Below are 20,793 nucleotides of genomic sequence, written 5' to 3' on the forward strand. Positions count from 1 at the left end.
AAAATCAATCTTCAACAGTTGCACTGCTGACAGGCCAGCATGCTTCAATGAATCACTCACTGAACTACAGTTCTGGGATTTGGGAGAGGAGGAGGAGAAATCATAATCCAAACTACAAGCTGCATGTGAATTTCCTGGGCAACACCCAAGGCTCCATGACGGCAGAATATTAAAGTGGATTTTTTTGGAGGCAATTCTGAGTTATACTGGGAACGTGGCCTAAAACAAGCCAAAAATACTAAGGAGTACAAAGATGTCTTAAAACCATTCCTAATATGTCTTCTTTTTGCTACTTATTCTAAGCATCCTGACATAATGACATTTTTGATGCAGCTATTAAGCTTTTTGAAGTAATTTAAGAAATGAGTCTGCTTAAAGATGCTTGGAAGAATGAACCAAATGAAAATGAAAATTTGACCTGTTACAACATCCCTTAGCAGGCAGCTCAAAACCCATCACCACCTCTCTCCATTTACTGTCAAACTTATATTTTTCAGTGCTCGTAGACAGGTCTCAGTGTGCCATTCCAGCACTTTGAGGCTCCATACATCTGACGAAAAATAACCAAGCAGCTGTTTTGAAGGATTGCTGATTTTCAGGGATAATACTGTTATTAATTTGTGTTAAAGAATCGGCAATAATTTCATGATAAGTTGTGACAGACGTAAAACTGACTAATTTAATTGCAAGTATCTCTCTGAAATTCATTTAGCAAAGACTTCAGAGACTTGCACGGGGAGTTCTTCACCATTTTTTTGGGTGGTTAAGATCCTAGCTGGGATTTTTTTTTTTGCAGGTCAAGATTTCACAGCTCTGTGCATTATGTTCTGACTACTGGCTTTCTTTTTTTTTGTAATTTCTGAACAGAAATGCCATGCCTGGGATGGAGTCTTTCACAATTTCTTTTTTGTCTCTTTATTTGTTTGTTTCCTCAGGTTCACAGAAGCACCAGCAGTTTCAGTGACCTGCACCCAGTCCCGGTTATTTGCAGGTGTCATCTCCCCGTGTGGAGTCATAGAATTGCCGAATCACAGATTGTTAAGGGCTTCCACAGAATGGAAAGGACCTTACAGGTCATCCAATCCCACTCCCCCTGCCATGGGTTGGAATGCCTTCGACTAGACCAGACTGTGCCAGGCCCTATCCAACCTGGCCTTGAACGCTTTCAGGGATGGGGCACCCGCAGCTTCTCTGGGCAACCTGTTTCAGTGTCTCATCACCCTCACAGTAAAGAATTACCTTCTAATATACATCTTAAAATCCCCCTCTTTCACTCTGACCCGCTTACCCACTCCTCCCGCCCCCCGCGGCTCCCGAGGCCTGTCCCCGTGGGGCGGTCCCGGGGCGGGGCGGGGCGGCCGGAGCTGTTCGCGCGGCGGGTGCTGAGGCGGCCGCTCCGCCTGGTGCAGCCGGGCGGGGCCGGCGCCTCCCGCGCCGCTGCCTGGGGCTGCCCGGGGAGCCGCTCCCGCCGCCCGGGGCCCGGGGCCATGGCGGGGCCGCTGCTGCCGCTGCTGCTGCTGGCGGCGCTGGGCGGGCGGGCCGTGCTGCCGGGCGGGCGCTGCGCGGCGCCGCTGGCCGACCTGCGCTCGCAGATCTCGGGCGTGGAGACGCTGCTGGAGGAGTTCCGCCGGCAGCTGCGGCAGGAGGAGCCGGGGCCGCCGGCGGCGGCGGGCGGCGGAGGGGACGGCGGGGAGCGCTGCGGCGGGAGCGGCGGCTTCTCGGCCAGGCCGGACTCCATCATCCGCACCAAGGACTCCATCGCGGCCGGCGCCACCTTCCTGCGGGCGCCCGGCGGCGTGTCGGGCTGGCGGCAGTGCCTGGAGGCCTGCTGCGCCGAGCCGCGCTGCACGCTGGCCGTGGTGCAGGGGCCCGCCCGCCCGCGGGGCTCGGCCGCCGAGCCGGGCTGCTTCCTCTTCAACTGCACCCACCGCGGCCGGCCCGTCTGCCGCTTCGCCCCGCACCGCGGGTACAGCTCCTACAGCCGCCGCCCCGCCGGCCCGGCCCCGCCGCACTCGGGTAAGCGGCCTGCGCGCCGGGAGGCGGCCCCACATGGCGGCGGGGCCTGGGGGCGGCGGGGAGAGAGCGGGTCCCTCAGGCTGCCCCGGCCCCGCAACCCGCTCCCGGGCCGTGGGGTGTCGGGGTGGGAGGACGGGGCGAGGAGAGCCGGGATGCGCCCGCCGTGCCGTTCGGAAGGGTTCCCTCGGCCGGGAGAGAGAGACCCTGCCCCTGGGAACATTCCCAGCGTGTGTAAATACCGTAAGGGGAGGGGGGTGCCAACCTTGGTGCTGCCCAGCAATAGGACAAGAGGCAACGGACAGAAACTGATGCACAGGAAGTTCCAGCTGAAAATGAAGAACTTTACTGTGGGGTGACCACGCACTGGAACAGGTTGTCCAGAGAAGGTGTGGAGTCTCCTTCACTGGAGATACTCAAGAACCATCTGGACAAACCCTGTGCCCTGTGCTCTGGGATGGCCCTGCTCGAGCAGGGAGCTCAGACCAGGTGACCCATTGTGGTTCTTCCTGACCTGACCCGTTCTGCGAGGGCTTTGGGGTGTTTGGCCTTGGGGGCACACATCCCTCAACAAACACCTCTGCCTCTGCAGAGCCCTTGGCAGGGCATTGTGCCATCCAGCTGGTGGCTGGGAGCCAGAGAGGGGGATGTACATGTTCACAGCCCCTGCACTCCCTGGGGAACCAGAGAAGTCCCAGCTCCCCAGGAAATGTGCATATTGGGCACCTTGGAAAGCATGAAGTGCTGGTCCCAGCTATGCCATAACCTGGTGTGTAGCCTGAGAGCAAGCACATGCCCTTCTTGGGGCTGCTGTCCAAACGTCATTGCCGGAGACAGCTTCTTACGCACTTAAATCAAGATTTTTCATGCTTAAGAGCTCGAGAGCTAGACTGAAGAAGACAAGGATGGCTCACCAGTAGTCCAGACGTAGCAAGGACATTCTCCACAAGCACATCAAAACTAGGCCACATCAAAAGCAGCAGTTTGTTCAACTCTGAAGCAGATTTAAGAACAATGTAATCCAGAGCAAGCAGCTGTAGATGAAAACAAATCTGGATTTCTAAATTTGGAATCTGTTTCCTAGCACCTAGCATTCAAAGAATTTATTTGCCTTTCCCTACCTCCTGTTGTTAAACAGTCTCCTCTCAACTAATTTTTGACTTCATTTCATTATCTCTGTGGATGATACTTGCCCAAATGTCATCTGCATCTTACTCAGCAATAGATCTCATCTGAAGTAAATTAGTCACTGTGTGCAACATGAAGAAGTGTTGGTGTGGATGAGAACAGTGCCCAGATGTGCCTGCTGTTACTGCTCTCTTGGGAGGGGAGACCTCAGGCTTGAAGTCTATTCAGTCCTGCATGTTTCATGAAAATGTCAGTGGGAATCCCCTGGAAATACAAGAGACCAGGGGCTCGATTTGTAGAGCCATTATGATGCCTAAATATTTTTTGCAAAGTGCATGAGCAGGTAAATTAGAGAGCTGTAAGGAAGGGTCTTACAGCAACAGAGACGAGGCAAGCTTAAGGTACCAGAAATACCCAAGGTGTGATTTTGACATTTTCAACAGGAGGAATATTAATTCCACAGTATTATTTACATAGCAGCTTCAGGGTAATTGTATTTCATAAGCCTGTATGCACTTGTGTGATAGAAGGCTTAAGATGAGATTTTACATCAAAGTCACACAGAATTAGGCTTCAGTTTGAACTGCCTTAATTCTGTTAAAACCTGGAACTAATTCAGAATGCAATATAAATAATATATTGTATAAATGGTGTTCTGTCTATTAGAAATCTTGAATTTCTTGAATTCTGGAGCTCTTAAATGCTTTGCCTTTTTGGCAGCTTTTTTGATTATCAGCACTGGACTTGCAAGGCAATTTCACTTCCTAGTCTGTAAATTGCTCTGTGTCCTGTTGGTTTTATTTAAAAATCTGCCTTGTGGATGATGGTGGTATTGGAAACAGGGGATTATGATTTCTTAATGCAATTACACTGGAGCTGAAGCAAAGCCACAAAGGAGAATGAACTTTTATTCAAACATCTGTCAGATGTGACACAGACCAGGAGAGAGAAAATGAAGATTGAATTATTTTGCTCTGATGTTTTGTTACCAGTGCATTCTTGAATTACATTGAGAAAACAATCTGCACAACAGGATAATGAAGGCACATCTCTTTTCCATTCTGTCATGAATGAGTTTAGGAAATTTAGGAAAGAAGCTTTCATTTCAAGATTTTTTTTTTTCCAATTTTAGCTGCTCCTTTTTTTTTTTTTTTTCCTGTCAGAGTACTTTGTTCTTGAGTCTTCCACTGTTTTCTTTCTGATAATACCAAACCAACGTTTACCCACAGATGTGGTGCCCTCATAATTGCAAAATATTTCTGTGCATTGGGATACAGTGATCTCTAAGATCACTAGTGGTGAGCAGTGGAAGGATTCAACATCCAGGTAAACTAATACCAAACACATTCAGGAGCTGGCAGTGAAATAAGCTTTTATAACAAAGCCTTCATTCAGAAAACTAGCTGGAGGCTTCATTATTGGCAGGACAAGTTGGTATAAAGGTTGGAGGAAGCAGAATAAATAAAATGCAGGATAAAAAAAAAAGTCTGCTGTGTTTGCTCCCAAAGAAAAAAGTGCTTCACCCCTTTTTCTAGAAAGCAGCCAGCTGCAACCTCTCAGAGTGTTGCCCTGGTATTTCAGTTCCATACTGCTTGTTTACATTTAACGTAAATGCAAGTTGTAAGCAGAAGTTAAGAGATGATTTTTCTGCTGATAGTGCTTTAATCCCACGAGTGGTGGTTGCACGTGGCTCCTTGGAGTATTCCTCCAATGAGTTTGCCTCCTTGGTTTTGTGTGCTGGCTTCTTATTCCCCAGATCTGGAGGTGTTTCACTCTCTAAGGATCATGTATTCCATTGCTTAAAACTTTGCTGTGGAAAAAGAATCTTCAGCTCAATAGGCTGTCTCTTCCCATGCCAAATGTCTCTATCAGGCCAGATTTTCCTTTTTGCCGTAGATTTACCTTTCTGAAGATGATCTGGTGGCTTACAAGCAAAAACTGATGCCTCCATCCTTTGGGACCATAGGTCTGTGTGGTCCCTCACTCATCTTTAGCAAAGGGCTGGCATGAATTTTTGTGCCTGTCTCTATGTGAAGTGGTCCTTCTTTTGCAACTCTTACTGCTGGAGTATAAAGTTAGTCTAGGAAGAGAGTGCCCTTATTGCTTAGGGGAAATGGGGCTCATCTCTACCCCTGCAGTGTGTTTATCAAGTCATTTAAACCAGAGAGTAACATGAAATGCCTTTCCAAGGTAGAAGCAGAAGACTGGGCTGTGCTCTTTGAGATCCAGGTCAGTCTCTTTTTGACACTTATTTGTAAAGTAATTGTGTGAAGACTGCACATAACTCATTTCTATCAAATGAAAGTTGCCCTGGCACCATTACGATAGTGTTCATTAACAATTATTTTGAGGGGTTTATTAGCAATGAGTTTTGGGGTGTTTTTTTGCACTTGGATGTTGCTTTTTTAAAGAAAGTTGTTTTTGAGGAGCAAGTGTATACAAATTAGGCAAAACTTCCTTTGTCATCAGATGAATAAGAACCGTTTCATGATGTCTGTTATTAGACCTGGTTTTAGTTATTTGTATGTTTTCCTAACTTTAGGCATTTGCCTTGAAATTTTCTATGCCTGACCTACTACTGAAAAAAACACAAAGTAAGAATTTTGCTGTTCAGTCGGAGATAAACAGTTGTCCCACTGCTCCCATGAGTTCCAAGGTTTCAAGCACATTTGTGATACTGTTGAAGAGCATGTGCAAGGAAGATTCCCCACACTGATGGGAAAGCATCTTTCCTTGTGCAGCTTTGCCCACACGGAGTGCATTGATAACCCTGATTTCAGTAATTGCTCTTTGGAGCATAACACCAGTATCCTTTACAGGATATCCTTTGCAGAGGTTGAAGAGCAGAGGGCACCCTGGCACTTCAGAGTGCCCAGAGAAGGAATGAAACTTGAGTGAGGAACTGTAGATTGATACAATCTTGTGGCCAAAGTTGTCAAATACTAACTTGTAGAACCAGATTTTTTATCCCTCTCTTCCCTGCCTGAAGGTTGCAGAATAAATGACTTAAACCACTTCTGACAGGCTGTGTCACCTAACAGAACTTGGCTTTCGTTAGTCTAACCCAAAAGCTTGTGGTCTGATTAGCATTCACAATTTCAATCAATAAGGATTGTACTTTGAATATAGCAAAATGCTATAAATCCTACATATTCAGAAAATCAAGCTTTCAGAGTTTAAAATGAGGCACTTAAAATTGGTAGTCTCTGATGATTTTTAATCATTGTGTGCACTGCTTCATCAGGGTGCCACCTTATGCTAAATAGGTCTTTCATTTCTATAATGACGTATTATAAATTGGGACTAGAAGCCTATTGAATTTTGCAGAGTGCTATAAAAGGTATAAAAAAGGTGCTGTAACTGCCATCTGTATGTAAGTCATATTTAAACCTGTTTTCCTTAGTTCAGATTTAAAAAGTACTCTGATGCAAATAATCCTGTTTGTTGTATTGCTGAAACATCCAGGTACCTAGAGAGGTTTTCTACGCCAGATGCTTCTAATGTTAATTCCTGAAGCCATCATAGGACAATTAACTAAAATTGAAGCGGATACTACTGTGCTTAACAAAGTGTGCACTAATGAACATGTTCCTCTTTCAGGAGGTTGCAGAGAGGTGAAACAAAACCTTAACCAAGAAAAAAAAATGTTTTATATAAAAAAACCACTCAGCCTCCCCTCATAAATAACTGATCTTCTCCTTTTTTATTGAAGAAGAAGAATATGATGAGCCTCCACAGTGTAAGGCGGGCCAGGACCTCGTGCTGCAGTCACCTGTGGACTGGGTGCTTTTGGATGGCCGAGAAAGTTCCGATGACCACGGGATTGTGCACTATGAGTGGACACTGCTGCAGGGCGACTCGTCGGTTGAAATGCAGGTACATGTGCAGCCCCCTTTATGGCCAGTTACTGCCAGATTGTTGTGTTTTAAATGTACAGCTAAAAATATGAAATATATTAAAATTTAGGTACAACTTTACCATTTATTTCACACAAATGTAGGACAGCCCAGGTTGAAAGGGACCTCAAAAGATCATCTGGTCCAACTGTTTGTGGGACAAGGAGCCTCAATGAGATTATTTTATCTGTCCAATCCCATCCTGAAGACGTCCAGTGAAGGAGACTACACTGTGTCCCTGAGTAGTTCCAGTGATTATTTCTAATGGCTTACAGAGTTAATCTCTATCCTGGATGGCATGGGACAGCCAGCAGCAAACAACTGTACTTGAGCTTTGCTTTATTTGCACTCGCTGCACTTGGTTTTCAGCTTCTGTCACCCCAGTTAGAGACCCCTCAGTAATTTCACTCAGTTACTAAAAATAATAAGGGATTTTCACCAACAGTCTTCTGTCAGTGCTTATGGAGAAGGTACAAAGAAACATGATGAAAACCTTATGAGATACTTTATCCATACATTTTCTCTGCACTTTGGTGTCAAATTAAAATTACCCATGAAGAGAGGAATTCTTAATTTTAGTCTTTTTTGTGAATGCTCTAGGATCAGCACAAAAAGAAAGAAAAAATTTCTCAGGTCCACAGACTCTACTCATAGTCTGTTCACAGCCCACAGCATCCAGGGCACACTAGGAACTCCACCTAGAGCAAGAAGGATATGTAGAGGTGAGAGAGTGTGAACCAAAATGAAGCTTTAAGAATAGTTGCTAGGTATCATCTAGATAAAAGTAACATTTTGTTACCAAAGACTTGTTTATCTACCTCTTGCAGCATTATTTTCTTTAAAGAGCAATTAAATGCTTTTTAAATTAATCTGTGATTTAGTAACATAGAGTAAAACAAAAATTAGAATTTAATAAAAACATTTAAAGTTTATATTTTTAATATTACTCAAAATCACTTCATAAAATAGAGAAAAGTCTTATATCCTTTCAAACTTGTAAAATTCACATTAACCTTGGTGGCTTCTTTGTATTTGTTAACAAAAGATGAATTTGACATACATTTATGCTTAAACAAATACTTTTCCATTGTGTTCAAATGAGCAGGGATTTCTCCTACAGATATGTACCCTGGTGATTAGCCATGATAATTTCAATTTTAGAGTTGAATTAATAACTGTGATTTTTTTCTTCATCCATTCTTCAGTTGATGTCTTTAGTGCTTTGGTTACTGCCCTGAAGTTACTGGATTTCATGTCATTTATTCTTTGAGAATAATGTATGAATCCATAGCTACGAGGGAGAATGGGAGTGTGTTTAAAGAAGATAAAAGGCAGCTGTTGCATTGCTCTTAGGTAGCAAAGAATAAATAGAAGGCAGAGGAGGGGGAAGGACTGCTATAAAGAGATCTTATCATATTATAGAAGGAAGCCTTTTTATTTTTTTCTATTGTGACTGATTATTGCTTTTTTAGATAATTTGCTTCTCTGATTGTTACCCCCCCTTCTGTAGCTGCACACCTCCTGGACACTTAGGGATGGATGGTAATGGGTTGGGGTTTTTAAAATGCTGATTATCTGTTTTGAGCCAAAGTTTCTGTGCAAGCAGATACAGGGCAGTATTCTTCAAGGCAGCATGAAAATAGGAAAGCACAGAGGTCACTGGGAGGTGTGGTGGAGTATTCAGAAGTCAGTGGCATTTCTCTGTCTCTGCACTGGGAACAGACTTGGACTCCATGGCTCATGAGTTTTAAATACCACATTTGCTCTCCCAGCAGTCACAGTGAACAACAGCAGGTGTTTTTTAGAGCATAATAATTTCTTTAACACACTAAAGAATAAAATTCTAGGGGGTCATACGCTCCATCAGGAGGTACTCAACGGTCTGATCAGGTAACTGAGTGCATTCATGTAAATAGAAAAGAAATTTCAGTTAGGAAATATTTTCACTGACAGAAAAAATGTGTTTATCAATACATTCTTCTATAATAGAAGGTCTAGGACTCTTTAGACCATATTCATCAAAAATTCTTGTTCTCTTTCAGTCATGAAAATTTATTTCTGTGGATCTATGATATATATTGTCTACAGACTAACTTGATAAAGAGCAAAAGGCCAATATTTTACTGCCTATCCTCTAAAATGACATTTCTAATTACTCAAAAATTGAGTTAAATGTATGGGACCATTTGTTCTCCATTTGTGTGCTGAGATCCACAGCTCCAGATAACTGAGTAGATAACGAAAACACTACCTGAATGTTGTGGGGTTTTTTTTACAAATGAATGCAAAAAAAAAAAAAAAGAGATCAAATGTTCCATGCTGAAATACATGCTTGAATAGGCTGACTAGACTGAAGAAAGTATTTAATCTCCATGATGAGCTCCTTATTCCTGGAAGATCATGGATAGATCCATTGTACCAATATGTTTTTTTTACTGTGTGCCTTTCCTCAGGTTCCACAGCCAGGAACGCTGAAGCTGTCCCATGTCCAGGAGGGCGGGTACATTTTCCAGCTCACGGTGACAGACACTGCAGGTCAGCGGAGCTCTGACAACGTCTCTGTCACTGTTCTGCCCATGGTTCATTCTGCAGCAGGTGAGAAAATCACTGGAGCCGTTGCCTCTGTGACATCTAGGGTATGGTATTCAGAGCAGAGCAAGGGTCTTGATAAAGGTAAAAATGTTATTCTCCATTTCCAGCATTTCATTTTGCCATTGTTCATTACATAATGACATCTCTTTCAGCTTTTAATTGCTCTTTCAAAGTGAGGAAACAGCAAGCATCACTTGCCTGTTAAAGCAATAATACTTTCAGGCACTGAATATTTGTCCATCTGTTGCTAATAAGCGTGCAGGGTTGGAAGAGTGAAATATTGACCACAGGTATCAGGTGCATTGTAACAGTCAGATTATATGGGCAACATGACAAGGCTTTGCTATAGGGAAGACCCAGTTAAAATTACTTAATATTATGTTTGAGGAAGACTAATAATAATATTGACCTTCATCTGTAGTCTGAAAGTTGGCATGGCTTTTTGTTTTAATGCATTTAAGTTTTTCTGTCTGATGGTTGGTGTTGAAGCCTTATGCCACTGGGGACACTGAAACTGGAACTGACCCATCATTTTTAAACTCTGACCTTCAGAAACATTTAAACAGTGTAAAAGGTTTAAGGAAAGTTAGATTTCAGTAGCTGTCAGTCCTGGTCTTAGATGTAATAACTTCTAATTACATTGTAATTAACAAGTTGCTGGTGCAGATCTGCTGCTCTGGCACAAAGTAAAAGTTAAATAGCGTTTTCACCATGTTCAGCAAAACCAGTGAAACACCAGCACAATATCTCTGTGTGAGAGGCTGGTGGCAATAAGCTGTTATTACAAAAAAATCTGCTTAATTACTGCCTGTGTTCCAATAATGGATGATAGAGTTGTGTTCATTAATGTTTAATTCAGCTAAAGCAGCCAGAGAGGTTTGCTGGTTTGTTTATTTGCTGCTGTGGGTATCTGGGGTATCTTTTGTATGGAGCACATAGGGGATTTGCTGTCCTTTTTATTTTTCTAATTCCCCAGCTACATTAGCAATTCAAGTGCTACTGCTATAGATAAACCAGTTCCTGATGCCTTAATGCATTTAAGATCAGTGCTATTGCTAGTGCTGAAGTTCAAAAGATGTATTTTCAGATTTTAGGGGTTTTGAACAGTTGTCTGCACTCCTGGCATCCTTCCCTCAGCCTGGTGCAGCGTTTGGTACACAGCAGGATAACAGCCAAAGGCTTGACTCCCTTATGCAAATTGATTTGCTCTTACAACACTAATCAAGTACTGAACTGGATAGTGCTTTACAAAGTGATGAACTGCACTGCTGTTGGAAAGACAAAAGCACAGATGTAAACACTTGATAATTACAGAATCAGAATGGGTTTCAGGAAAGCTTTGAGTATGTAAAATGGAACATCCAGGGATACTCTCCATTTCCAGGGGAATCTAAATGTTAAGGCAGGCAGCAGTCCATTCTTTGTGGTAGAGGTAATTTGTGAGAATGTGACCTAGTCCTGTTCTGGTGTGTGCTGTATTGAAGTCACTGCACTGCTGATGTCAAGAAATGATGAACATTCTTTAAGTATTTTAATTTGGTTGCAGAAAAAATGCCGTAAAAGATCCCATATAGTCCAAATGTGTGCATCTAAAGCAGCATATTGGTGTTGAATGGATATGTAGTAGGTGTTACGTGTTGGAGGGATGCAGTTACAGCCACAGAGATTTCATTTATTTATTTTCAGGACTGTTCTGCATCTTTTAAGCCTAGGGAGATCTCCTTTCAGCTTAGGCCAGCAGAAAAATCAAAGCACTGTAAGGCTGCAGTACAAAGAGTAAGGTGCAACAGCCTCCAGGTTGAGTATTCCTGTAATAAAGAGGTTGCCAGGCTAGAGATGAAGGTGCCAGGAACAGCTATTGCCTGTATTTACTTCTGTGTCAATATGATGTCACACAGCTGAGTCTGGACTTTCTGCCTTGTTCATGGTGCCTCTTGGCATAGCGCCGTTTTGCTTTTTCCTCCATGCCACAGATTTTAGGCACTGACTCAGTATTTATGACTTGGATTTCTCTTTTGGTAATTTGGGAATTGTTTCTCAACAGCCTGTGCTGGGGTTTGCTCTCGCTACCAGTTTATCTGTGATGATGGCTGCTGCATTGACATCACGTTTGCGTGTGATGGTGTGAGACAGTGTCCTGATGGATCAGACGAGACTTTCTGCCAGAATCGTAAGTGTGCCAGGCCACAGTGGCACAGCAGACTGAAAGTAATCACAGCCTCAGTGACCAAAGGGGGAGGATGCTGCTTCTGTGGCCTCTCTCCCTATGAGCAAGCAGTTTGCTCCCAGCCTTTCACTGGAATTAGCAAGAGGGAAAGGTTTAATATCCACATACTCAGGTGCTCAGAAATTTTCTTCAAAGCATATTAAAATTGTCAAGGGGCCCTAAGTGACAGGTTTTGTGTTCAGCAGTTAAAAGATCGGTTTTGCACTTGCATGGTGATTCTGGAAACAAGAACCATGTTTCTGTCTGAAAAGGTGTCTCAGAGGTACCCTTCACATTGCTGTTAGACACCTTGCAAGAATCTGAAACACTGTGGACACGCAAGGGAACCAGCTGATTCACCATCATGCTGTTTATTTGTGTTAGTCATCCCTCAGCATGTGCCCATGCTCAGCTAAGTGAACAAAACCCATGAGAGGGTGAATGGCCACAATGGCTAACCACTCTTTCATTATATTTTAGATGCTGGACTTCACTGTAGAGGTCATGAGTGTACTCTTGCAAGCAAGTGTTAGGTATCTGTGACTCACATTTCATCATACGTTGTGATATGAGGAAGTTGTTTACTCTGCCTCAAGGCCCATCTTGGACAGATTTCCTTAAGAACTCTTCCATTCCCTTCAACGTTGTACAAAACCTTTTGTTTCTGTTAACAGTCAGCTTGGGTCGGAAGACAGTGACACATGCAGCTCCTGGCACCACCCAGCAAAGGACTGCAGGACTGACTGAAAACACAGAGGAAAACTCTGCAGAGAATGCCCTGAAAGCCACTGCCAGAAATCAGCCACTTCTCCCAGTGGATGCAGACATGTCTAACCAATCGCTTTCTCAGGGACCAAAGAAACAAATCAGTGGATTTGTGCCAGGTAAGAATTGAATCAGTTTCAATAAATCCTTCTTCTTAAAGAAAGGAAGTGGCTTGCACCCTAAATTTAATTTAATTGTCTTTTGGTGCCTGGCTAAGAGGAAAAAAAATTCAAATGTAGATACAAAAGAAGTAATAATGTAATGATGAAGTTCTAAGTAGGTTTTGATTTATTATTGTTAAGTCTGTTTTCTACTAGGTACAAAAAGAAAGTTAAAATGTAGGAATGCTAGGGAAATAATAGAGTCTAAAGATCAAAATGTGCAGTGAACTAAATAAAAATACTGCCACAGGTTCAGCTGTGTAGGCTGATGTATTAAGGCTCTTTAAATCTGCAGGGGAGTACTTCAGGGGAACATAATAAAGTACTGTTCAACCTGGGTGCTGGTGCTAAGCATTACCTTTTTTTTTTTTTTTTTTCTTTTCTCCTGAACTAATATCTTTATTATTATGGGCATTTTTTTTTTCTGAACTCTGTCTCCAGGGCAGGAGAAGTCTTTCATCACTGTAGAAAAGTCTCAGGCTTTGGTAACAAGTTACCTCATGTGTCTGTGTACAGGTCCCCAGTATTGTTCTGCACATTGGCTGCAAGCCTGTAGTGAGTCACTGTGAGATGTTACAGGCAGAGCCCCAACCTTGGCCTTGGTAAAGCTCCAGAAGCTGCAATGAAATTGATGTGTCTTTTAAGGTTCATGCTGATGAATTAAAATTATCTGAAATGGTAATTATATGAAAGCAAAACTGTGTGCAAAGAGCCTAAAATCAGTACGAACCCTCCACTTTTATTTCTTCATGGTTTAGACTGATTCCTGTGCCCCAAGACACAGCTATTTATAACCAGCTTTATTTTCCAGTTACAACAGCACAGTGCTCAGTGCCCTCTGCTGTTGACTCTGGAAAAGGGCACTGCCCTGGTTGGCACCTGGACATTACTTCAAGGTGCTTGTACTTCATCTGTGGAGTGCAGAAGGGGTGAAAACTCTGCAAAGGGAACACTCCATGAACACTCTTGCAAAACAATGTAGAAACCATGTTCTCAAGAACTTGATGGCCTCAGTGAATGTGTGGGGCCTGACAGCAAAATCCTATCCCAAACATTTTCTCCTTTCCTGGCAGTATAGATGACCTCTAGATGATACCTCACTGCTGACTAAAATTCTGACGTCTGCTTAAACCCTTTTCCCTCACACAGTCTTGAGTGACACCTGATATGGGGCCACCCAAACTAAGTATCAAACTTCCAAAGGGCTTTGCAGGCACCACTAGGAAGTCAGCTGCAAAGTAGGTCTCAAAAATCATTTGGCTTGTGAATCCAGGCATAAAACCAGAACTGAGGTCACAACCTTCAGCAACTGATAGTCAAGGGTTGTAACTAGAAGTACAATGCAGAAGCATTTTTGCATAATCATTTTCTGTGTTTACCCGTTGTACAGTAACTTACTTGGACCAGTTTTGCTCTAAAGGTAGCCTTTTGCACAGCAGTACACAAGCAAAGAAAAAGATTCTTAAAAAATTAAAGTTTGATGGGGCTTCAGTGATTAGTGTACTACCAGTACCTGTTGTAATCTAATTTCCAACAGGCAAGATTTCATGTTATTTTAATTCTTGTGGGTTTTTTATTTTTCTTTTGACAGGGCTCAGTCAAAATTTAATTTTAGATGCTTAGTAATTTCCCTGTAGAACAGAAGGATCCAGTCTTTACTGACCCAGGAGCCCAATGCTTCTAACAAAAAAAAAAAAAGCAGGAAACAGCTCAGAGAAGTTTGAAATTGCCTACGGATCAATTCCAGTTAGGGTGAATGGGGTGGGACGTGAAGAGGTGCTAGGTATGTGCTAGGTACATGAGTCTGAAGGGCAGCTGCCAAAAACTGCTCTGTCAAACCCTGCTCTGAGCTGCTGTCTTCTCCTGCAGACACTGAAACTTCACAGAGTCCCATGCTCTGTGTTAATGCTTCACAGAGGTCCAGAGAGGCTCAAGTCCTGCTCCACTGGGAAGCACCACAGTGTTTATGGGGTCGAAGAGACAGGCATCTAACCTATTCCTTAAAATCCACCCAGATGCATTAATTAGACTTTATTCCACCACTGCCATCTCAAGGAGGTTACAGACCAAATCTAATAATTATGTGATACAAAAATGAGAGGCACAGAAATGCTGGAGTAGCTCCAGGAAGTTTATCTGGAAATGTGTCCAGGAGGGCAGTAATGCTAGATGCATTTTTGAGGAGAGGTAGCAATGCTGAGCAGAAATCATACCAGCAGCCTCAAAAGTTCAGCAATTCCACTGGCAGAAATCCCGTTCTGGGAGGGATTGTCTCCTGCTGCTGGGGCCAAGGTACAACCTCTGCCTCTGAAACACTGTAAAGCTCTTTGTTGGACCAAGGCAATTGTGTTCTTGTTGGCCTGGAGCTGACATTGCAAACATCCTGGCTTCTTATATACTATTTTACATAAATTTTGGAAATAAGCTTTAGTGGTTTTAATGTCACTATGGTGAAAATCTGTCTATTTAAGATACATATTAGGGGATATGGCTTTACAGTGGCAGCACAGGTTCCAGCTTTTCACTTGCAAGGGCTCCATTCAGGGCCACATTTTTCTTAATTCTCAGCTTACAGTTTCAGATCATCATGGAAAAACAATCCAGGAAGGAAAATGTAATGCTCTTAAATCCAGTGATTGCAAGGCAGAGTAAAGTGGTTTTACCTACTGGTAACAGCATTTGGCACATTCCAGCTGGCTGCTAGACTTGATGTTTGATACAGGAGCTTTCAGTTGATTTTTAAAGAGAAGTTTTTTCTCAAGACGTTGTAGGACTGGGGAGTTAATTTGTTTTGGTTTTTACATTTGTTTTTTTATTAGTGGTGGCTAAAGTACTGGTAAAGACCTGTCCCTTCTGCTACGTACCTTTCCATAAACAGCTTTCATCTCTGAGATTTCAATAAAGATGTCTAATGAAAGGACTTCCTTGTCAAGTATGACCATATTTATCTTTTCTTTTTTTCTCCAAAGGAGTTGGGCTAAATTGTAATGTTTTGGACTGTGAGATAGTTCCTGCTAGCAGATAAATGAGCTTTCTGCCTATGAGGGTGATACTGGGGGAACTTTTTTCCAGAATCCATTTTCTCTTAATAGTTTCTCTGTTCCAAATTTTCTTTAAGCTTCCTTAAAGTGGCCCTTCATGCTTAGCTCTGACTTGATACAAGCTCTTAAATGATTTACACTGAAGTATGAAAATATGCAAGTCCAAGTTAAGGACTGTTCAAAACTTCTGCCTGACCTAAGAGGGGATCTATTCACAGTAAAGGAAAAAAAAAAAAACAAAACCACAGCCAACCAAAACAAAACCCAAAAATCATTGATTGTTTACAATGGGTAAATCTTCTTCTGTACTCCCACCTTTTCAATGGGATTCCTCTACAGTAGGGCAAGTCCAGGGGAACACCAAGACTGACTTTGAGATAACCCCTTCAGACACTCAGAGCACTGAGTCTTCTGCAATAGACTCATGGTCTACTTTTGCCCAAGCTGAAAGGCCAGACATTTTCTTTTAAAGTCGGGAGTGGATGGAGGAAAAGGCATTTGATGTCAATAAGAGTCCTTTCTCTCTCTGCAGACATGTCTCCATGGTAGTAAAGTTACCCAGACAGCATCTCCTGCAAAGGCCAGTGCAGCATTTCTGCATGGCTGCCTCCAAATAGCCCCAGTGTCCTTCTCCAGGGAAATTCTTAAGCCCAGCTGCATATTCTGGCACTCCTGAACTTGCAGATGAATACAGAAAACGCTGAGCAGCAGCACAGCACTCTGGAGTGAGCAGTGGGCTGGTTTCTAAGCAGCAGTGGCCAGTAGCAAACAGCGTCATGCAGACGGGCTGAATTCACGAGCAGGCTGAAGATTTGCACTCCCCAGCACAGCCAACCCAAGTGTATAAATCACCATAACAGCTTTGCATTCCCCTGGCACAGGGTCTCTGCCTCTCCCAGGCTGCCCGTGCAGTGCTGTTCTGGGCTGGGATTACAACATTTGACTGAGTGCCCAAGCCTTAGTCATGTTTTTACTGTGGAGGCACCCACAGCAGTAGCAGTAACCTAGATCTGTAATTTAGGGTAATTGGAAAGGGCTGTAAATGGCAATTTCCTTGGAATAGACTAGAAAATCAAGAGAAAGTGAAAACCAAATTAAACCCATGTAAAATGCTTTATGCCAGGTTCCTAAACTTCTTTGGGGAAATTACTCTTTGTGCTCTAGAGATAACAGATAAGATATTGAGCAGCATTGACTCTGATAGTCTCTCCAGCCATGTAAGAACAGCCACAAGTCCTAGCAAAACCCTACAAGCTTTATTGAAAGCATTCTATTCTTTCTACCCTTCCAAATATTTCCCACTAAACTTCTCTCCATATTTGCCAAATTTCTTTACAAGCAGTTGACTTAAATATTCCCTTTACTTAAATGGCAGAGAAACAAATTTCTAAACCAGGCATTTAGATTCAGGCTGGAGCAGCTCTTCAAAAGAGCTGATGTCTTTTGGGTATTTCCAAAATAAAAACAAATATTAATTTAGTTTAATTCAGGAAAAACGGAAGCAGAAAACAGCTGCTGGTTTTGGTGTCAGTTACATTCAGGTTGTCTTGCACATCTCTGATACCATAATGGTATTTCAAGGGCAGTACATTTATTTACTCTTGGGGTTTTTTCAAGGCCACTTTACATACCAGGACAACATCAGGGGCCCAGCGAGGAGAGGGCCATGGCTTGTTTCTGCAGTTTTCCCTGCGGGTGTTTATGCACCCCCAGCCAAAATGGCAGGGCAGTAAAGCTGCAGGCTGGGAGAGGCTGTGTTCTGCCTTGGAGTGGGGACATTAGCATGGACTTCCATGACAGTACCAATGAAACTATTTAAGCTTTAATTAGCAGTTGTGTGCATTTGCTGCTGCCACTGCCAGGGACACCTTCTGCAGCTCTTCAGAGCTGGTGGTGGTGGGTGGGACTTACACACAGTGAATGTTCCAAACTAATTTACTTAAACACTTCCTTAGCACCCACCACTATATGTAATTCCAATTACAACATTTCACATTCATATTCTACAGATCTTGCAGCATAGTGTGTTTCTGCTAGCTCTGTCACACTTCTGAAGGCTGCCAGCAAATGTATCACAGCACAATCAAAGTGCCCTTGCTTTTAGTTGAGATGCATTGTGGTTTGGGATTTTACCCAGTTTTGGGTAAAATTGAATTTAAACTTTAGCTTTAGTTTCACATTGTTTCAAAAATTCAAGTTATACAGTTAAAGTTCTTAAGCTGTCCTTTTGTTTGTGTTTTTTTTTTCCCTAAGTTTAAGCACTTCACATTATTTAATACTAGTGGGTAAGACTTCCTGAGTCACTGAACTGCAGTATTCATTTGTCTTGCTTGATTTTGTGCAGATAACAGTTCCTCAGGGAAAAGAACAGATGATAAAAATGGGGATGGCATAATGATGCCAAAGAGAGATCAGCTTGGAGGTGGTCGCCCAGTCCCAGAAACAGGTAAGAACAACCATGTGAATTAATTTCGAATTACGTCAGTTTTTCCCTCAGGTGCTATAGATACAGATAAAGTGGTCAAGAATTCAATAATGTACTTACATATTCTGAACTGTCTCTAACATGATCGTACAGCTTAGTTTCATAGCAGTTGTTCCAATTACTATCTTCTAAGTAATAGACTAGCTGTATTTTAAAGAAAAAAATTCAGGTTTTCTCTACCAGCATCTCACTGTGTTAAATAAAATGTAATTTCTCTTAACCTCATTGTAGGTGCTGTGTTACCCTTAGCCTTAGGCTTGGCAATCACTGCTTTGCTGCTGCTTATGGTTGCTTGCAGACTGCGCTTAGTGAAACAGAAGCTCAAAAAAGCTCGACCCATTACATCTGAAGAGTCCGATTACCTCATCAATGGGATGTATCTCTAAAAACTGGATTTGGGTCAGTTGTTTTCTCCCCTTTCTCCTGTGTCCATGAATCTCTGCCTCTATAAAAGGACCAAAATCCTTAGTTTATTTTCAAGTGTAGAAGAAGCCTATGAGATGAAAAAGATACTCTTCCCCTTTGGTGATAATATAAAAAGTGGGTAGATGTCCTTGCTCAGAAAATAAGAAACATTCAGGCTCCAGAGAGTAGCTCCAGTTGATTGTTGTGCAGAAGACACTGCAAGGTGGGGAGACCCCAAACTGTATGTGGGGTGCCCTTGCCCTCCCCACAGCAGTTGGGTCTCATCCAGGGCTGAGTGCACCCCAGGGCCCAGGCACTGGAGCAGCCAAGACTCCACAGCCCAGCTGTGTTGGCCAAGGTGTGGGGGGAAGCCTGTGCCACCTTGCTCTTCTCAGTGCTGCCACCACTGTGGGGACAGGGATGCTCCAGCCAACCTTTTCCTTCACCATCCAGCAGAGACCAGTTGAGTTCTTTCCACCTGATGTACTGGGAGCATTTTCTTTAAAGAATGTGTCTTGCTTTGTTAATTAAAAGCAATTGCTATCCAAGCACCAGCTTTTGCCAAGAAAATTGGGATTTAAGGAAGAAAGCATCTTACTTTCACTTGGTTTAAACCTCTGTGCTGCTAGCAGACAGCCATGCTTGCTAAATGCTGAAGTGAAAAAATGCAGCTCCTCAGCAGATGAGCTTGGACTTCCCAGTGCTCAACAGCAGTTATGTACTGCTGCCTAAAGAATCTGTGGATGCCCCATCACTGGCAGTGTTCAAGGCCACGCTGGATGGAGCCCTGAGCAACCTGGTCTAGTGGAAGGTGTCCCTGCCCAGGGCAGGGGGGCCAGAGCTAAATGATCTTTAAGGTCCTTTCCAACCCAAGCCCCTCTATGATTCCATGTACGATCCCAGAGCTGTGTCTCTCCCAAGAGCTCAGGGCTTGTTCAGCTTTTTCCACATCCAGCCCACCACCCTCCCACAGCCTGAGAATGCAGCACACAGCTGTTTCTACCCGAGATGCCAGAGCATAGGATTCCTGCTGGTTATCCCCTAGCTCCCTGCAAAGCTTGAAAGCTTCGGTGATCTGCCCTCACCCCAGAAAAATTCTCATAGAATTAGAGCAAGTAATTGATATGTGTGAGTGAACTGCAGATGTGTTACCAGTAAAATGTGTACAGTACATGTTATATATATCTATATACACACACACACACTGTGCTGTCTGTCTTGTTTGGCTGTCCAAGGATGTCACATTCCTCATGGGTCTCAATAAAACCAGAGTCAAATGAGGCATGCATTGTTTTGTATGTTGTCTTTTTGTATTTCAGTAACTCTGAGTCAGCAAGAATATTGCCATGGTATACAAATAGTTCTTCAAGTAATTTGTTCTTGATTACTTTATGTAAAATAGCTCTAATAAACCGATTCTATTCTTATATTTATTGCATTGTCTTTCGTTTCCATTGCCAGCTCAATTTTGTGCTACAAGACTTTGTCATGAGAGCAGACAGAAGTACATTTCTCCTTTCTGTGAAACAGCCTTATAAGAAGCTGGAAATGTATTCTGGTGTGGTGGGCGTTGCTGAGATACTTGTTTCAGGGAAACAGAGAAGGACAGGGCATCTACCTGTGTGAGCCGTCTCTCAAGCAGTGCTTGAGCTGAGCAGGACAGCAGTTGTAGAGCTGGCTGTGCCAACCACTCAGGGAATCTGGTTGCCAGTGTTCCTCACTCGTGCCACATGAGGCAAAGTCTGGTTGTTTGTACTTGGGTGTTACAGTGGGTCCAGGAGACCATCTGCTGATGCTTCCCATTTCCAGTTTGGGAGTACGGCTTCTCTTCCATCCCAGCCCCCAGCAGACATGGCAAACAGCACAAGACCAACAGACCATATTTTAAATACAGCCTTCTAGGGAAGACTCACTACCCATTTGGTTGGAGTCTTATTTTCCACCATTGAAATTTGCATTGGGTTTTAATTAAATACCTAAATGTCCTTCACCACCTTACCAAAGCAGCAAGAAAAGTGGTCTTTTCTCTCTGTGCTTACACACAGCAGCTTACACACAGCTTTCTCTCCTATTATCAAAACCCATTACCCTGGCACACAGC

At 43.2% G+C, this 20,793-nt stretch overlaps 1 protein-coding gene across 1 annotated transcript; it reads left to right on the top strand.

Annotated features, from left to right (window-relative positions):
• Window positions 1–1,487: 1,487 nt before the first annotated feature.
• On the top strand, window positions 1,488–20,100 carry LRP11 (LDL receptor related protein 11; the record flags this gene model as incomplete). Its single annotated transcript, XM_083857785.1, has 7 exons — window positions 1,488–2,016; window positions 6,857–7,017; window positions 9,491–9,632; window positions 11,674–11,799; window positions 12,510–12,719; window positions 18,147–18,248; window positions 18,519–20,100. 7 exons carry the CDS (start codon window positions 1,488–1,490, stop codon window positions 18,671–18,673), a joined length of 1,425 nt encoding a protein of 474 aa, XP_083713911.1. The 3' UTR covers window positions 18,674–20,100.
• Window positions 20,101–20,793: the final 693 nt, after the last annotated feature.

Source organism: Zosterops lateralis (assembly GCF_965231275.1).
Source record: "Zosterops lateralis genome assembly, chromosome: 3".
Taxonomy (NCBI): domain Eukaryota; kingdom Metazoa; phylum Chordata; class Aves; order Passeriformes; family Zosteropidae; genus Zosterops; species Zosterops lateralis.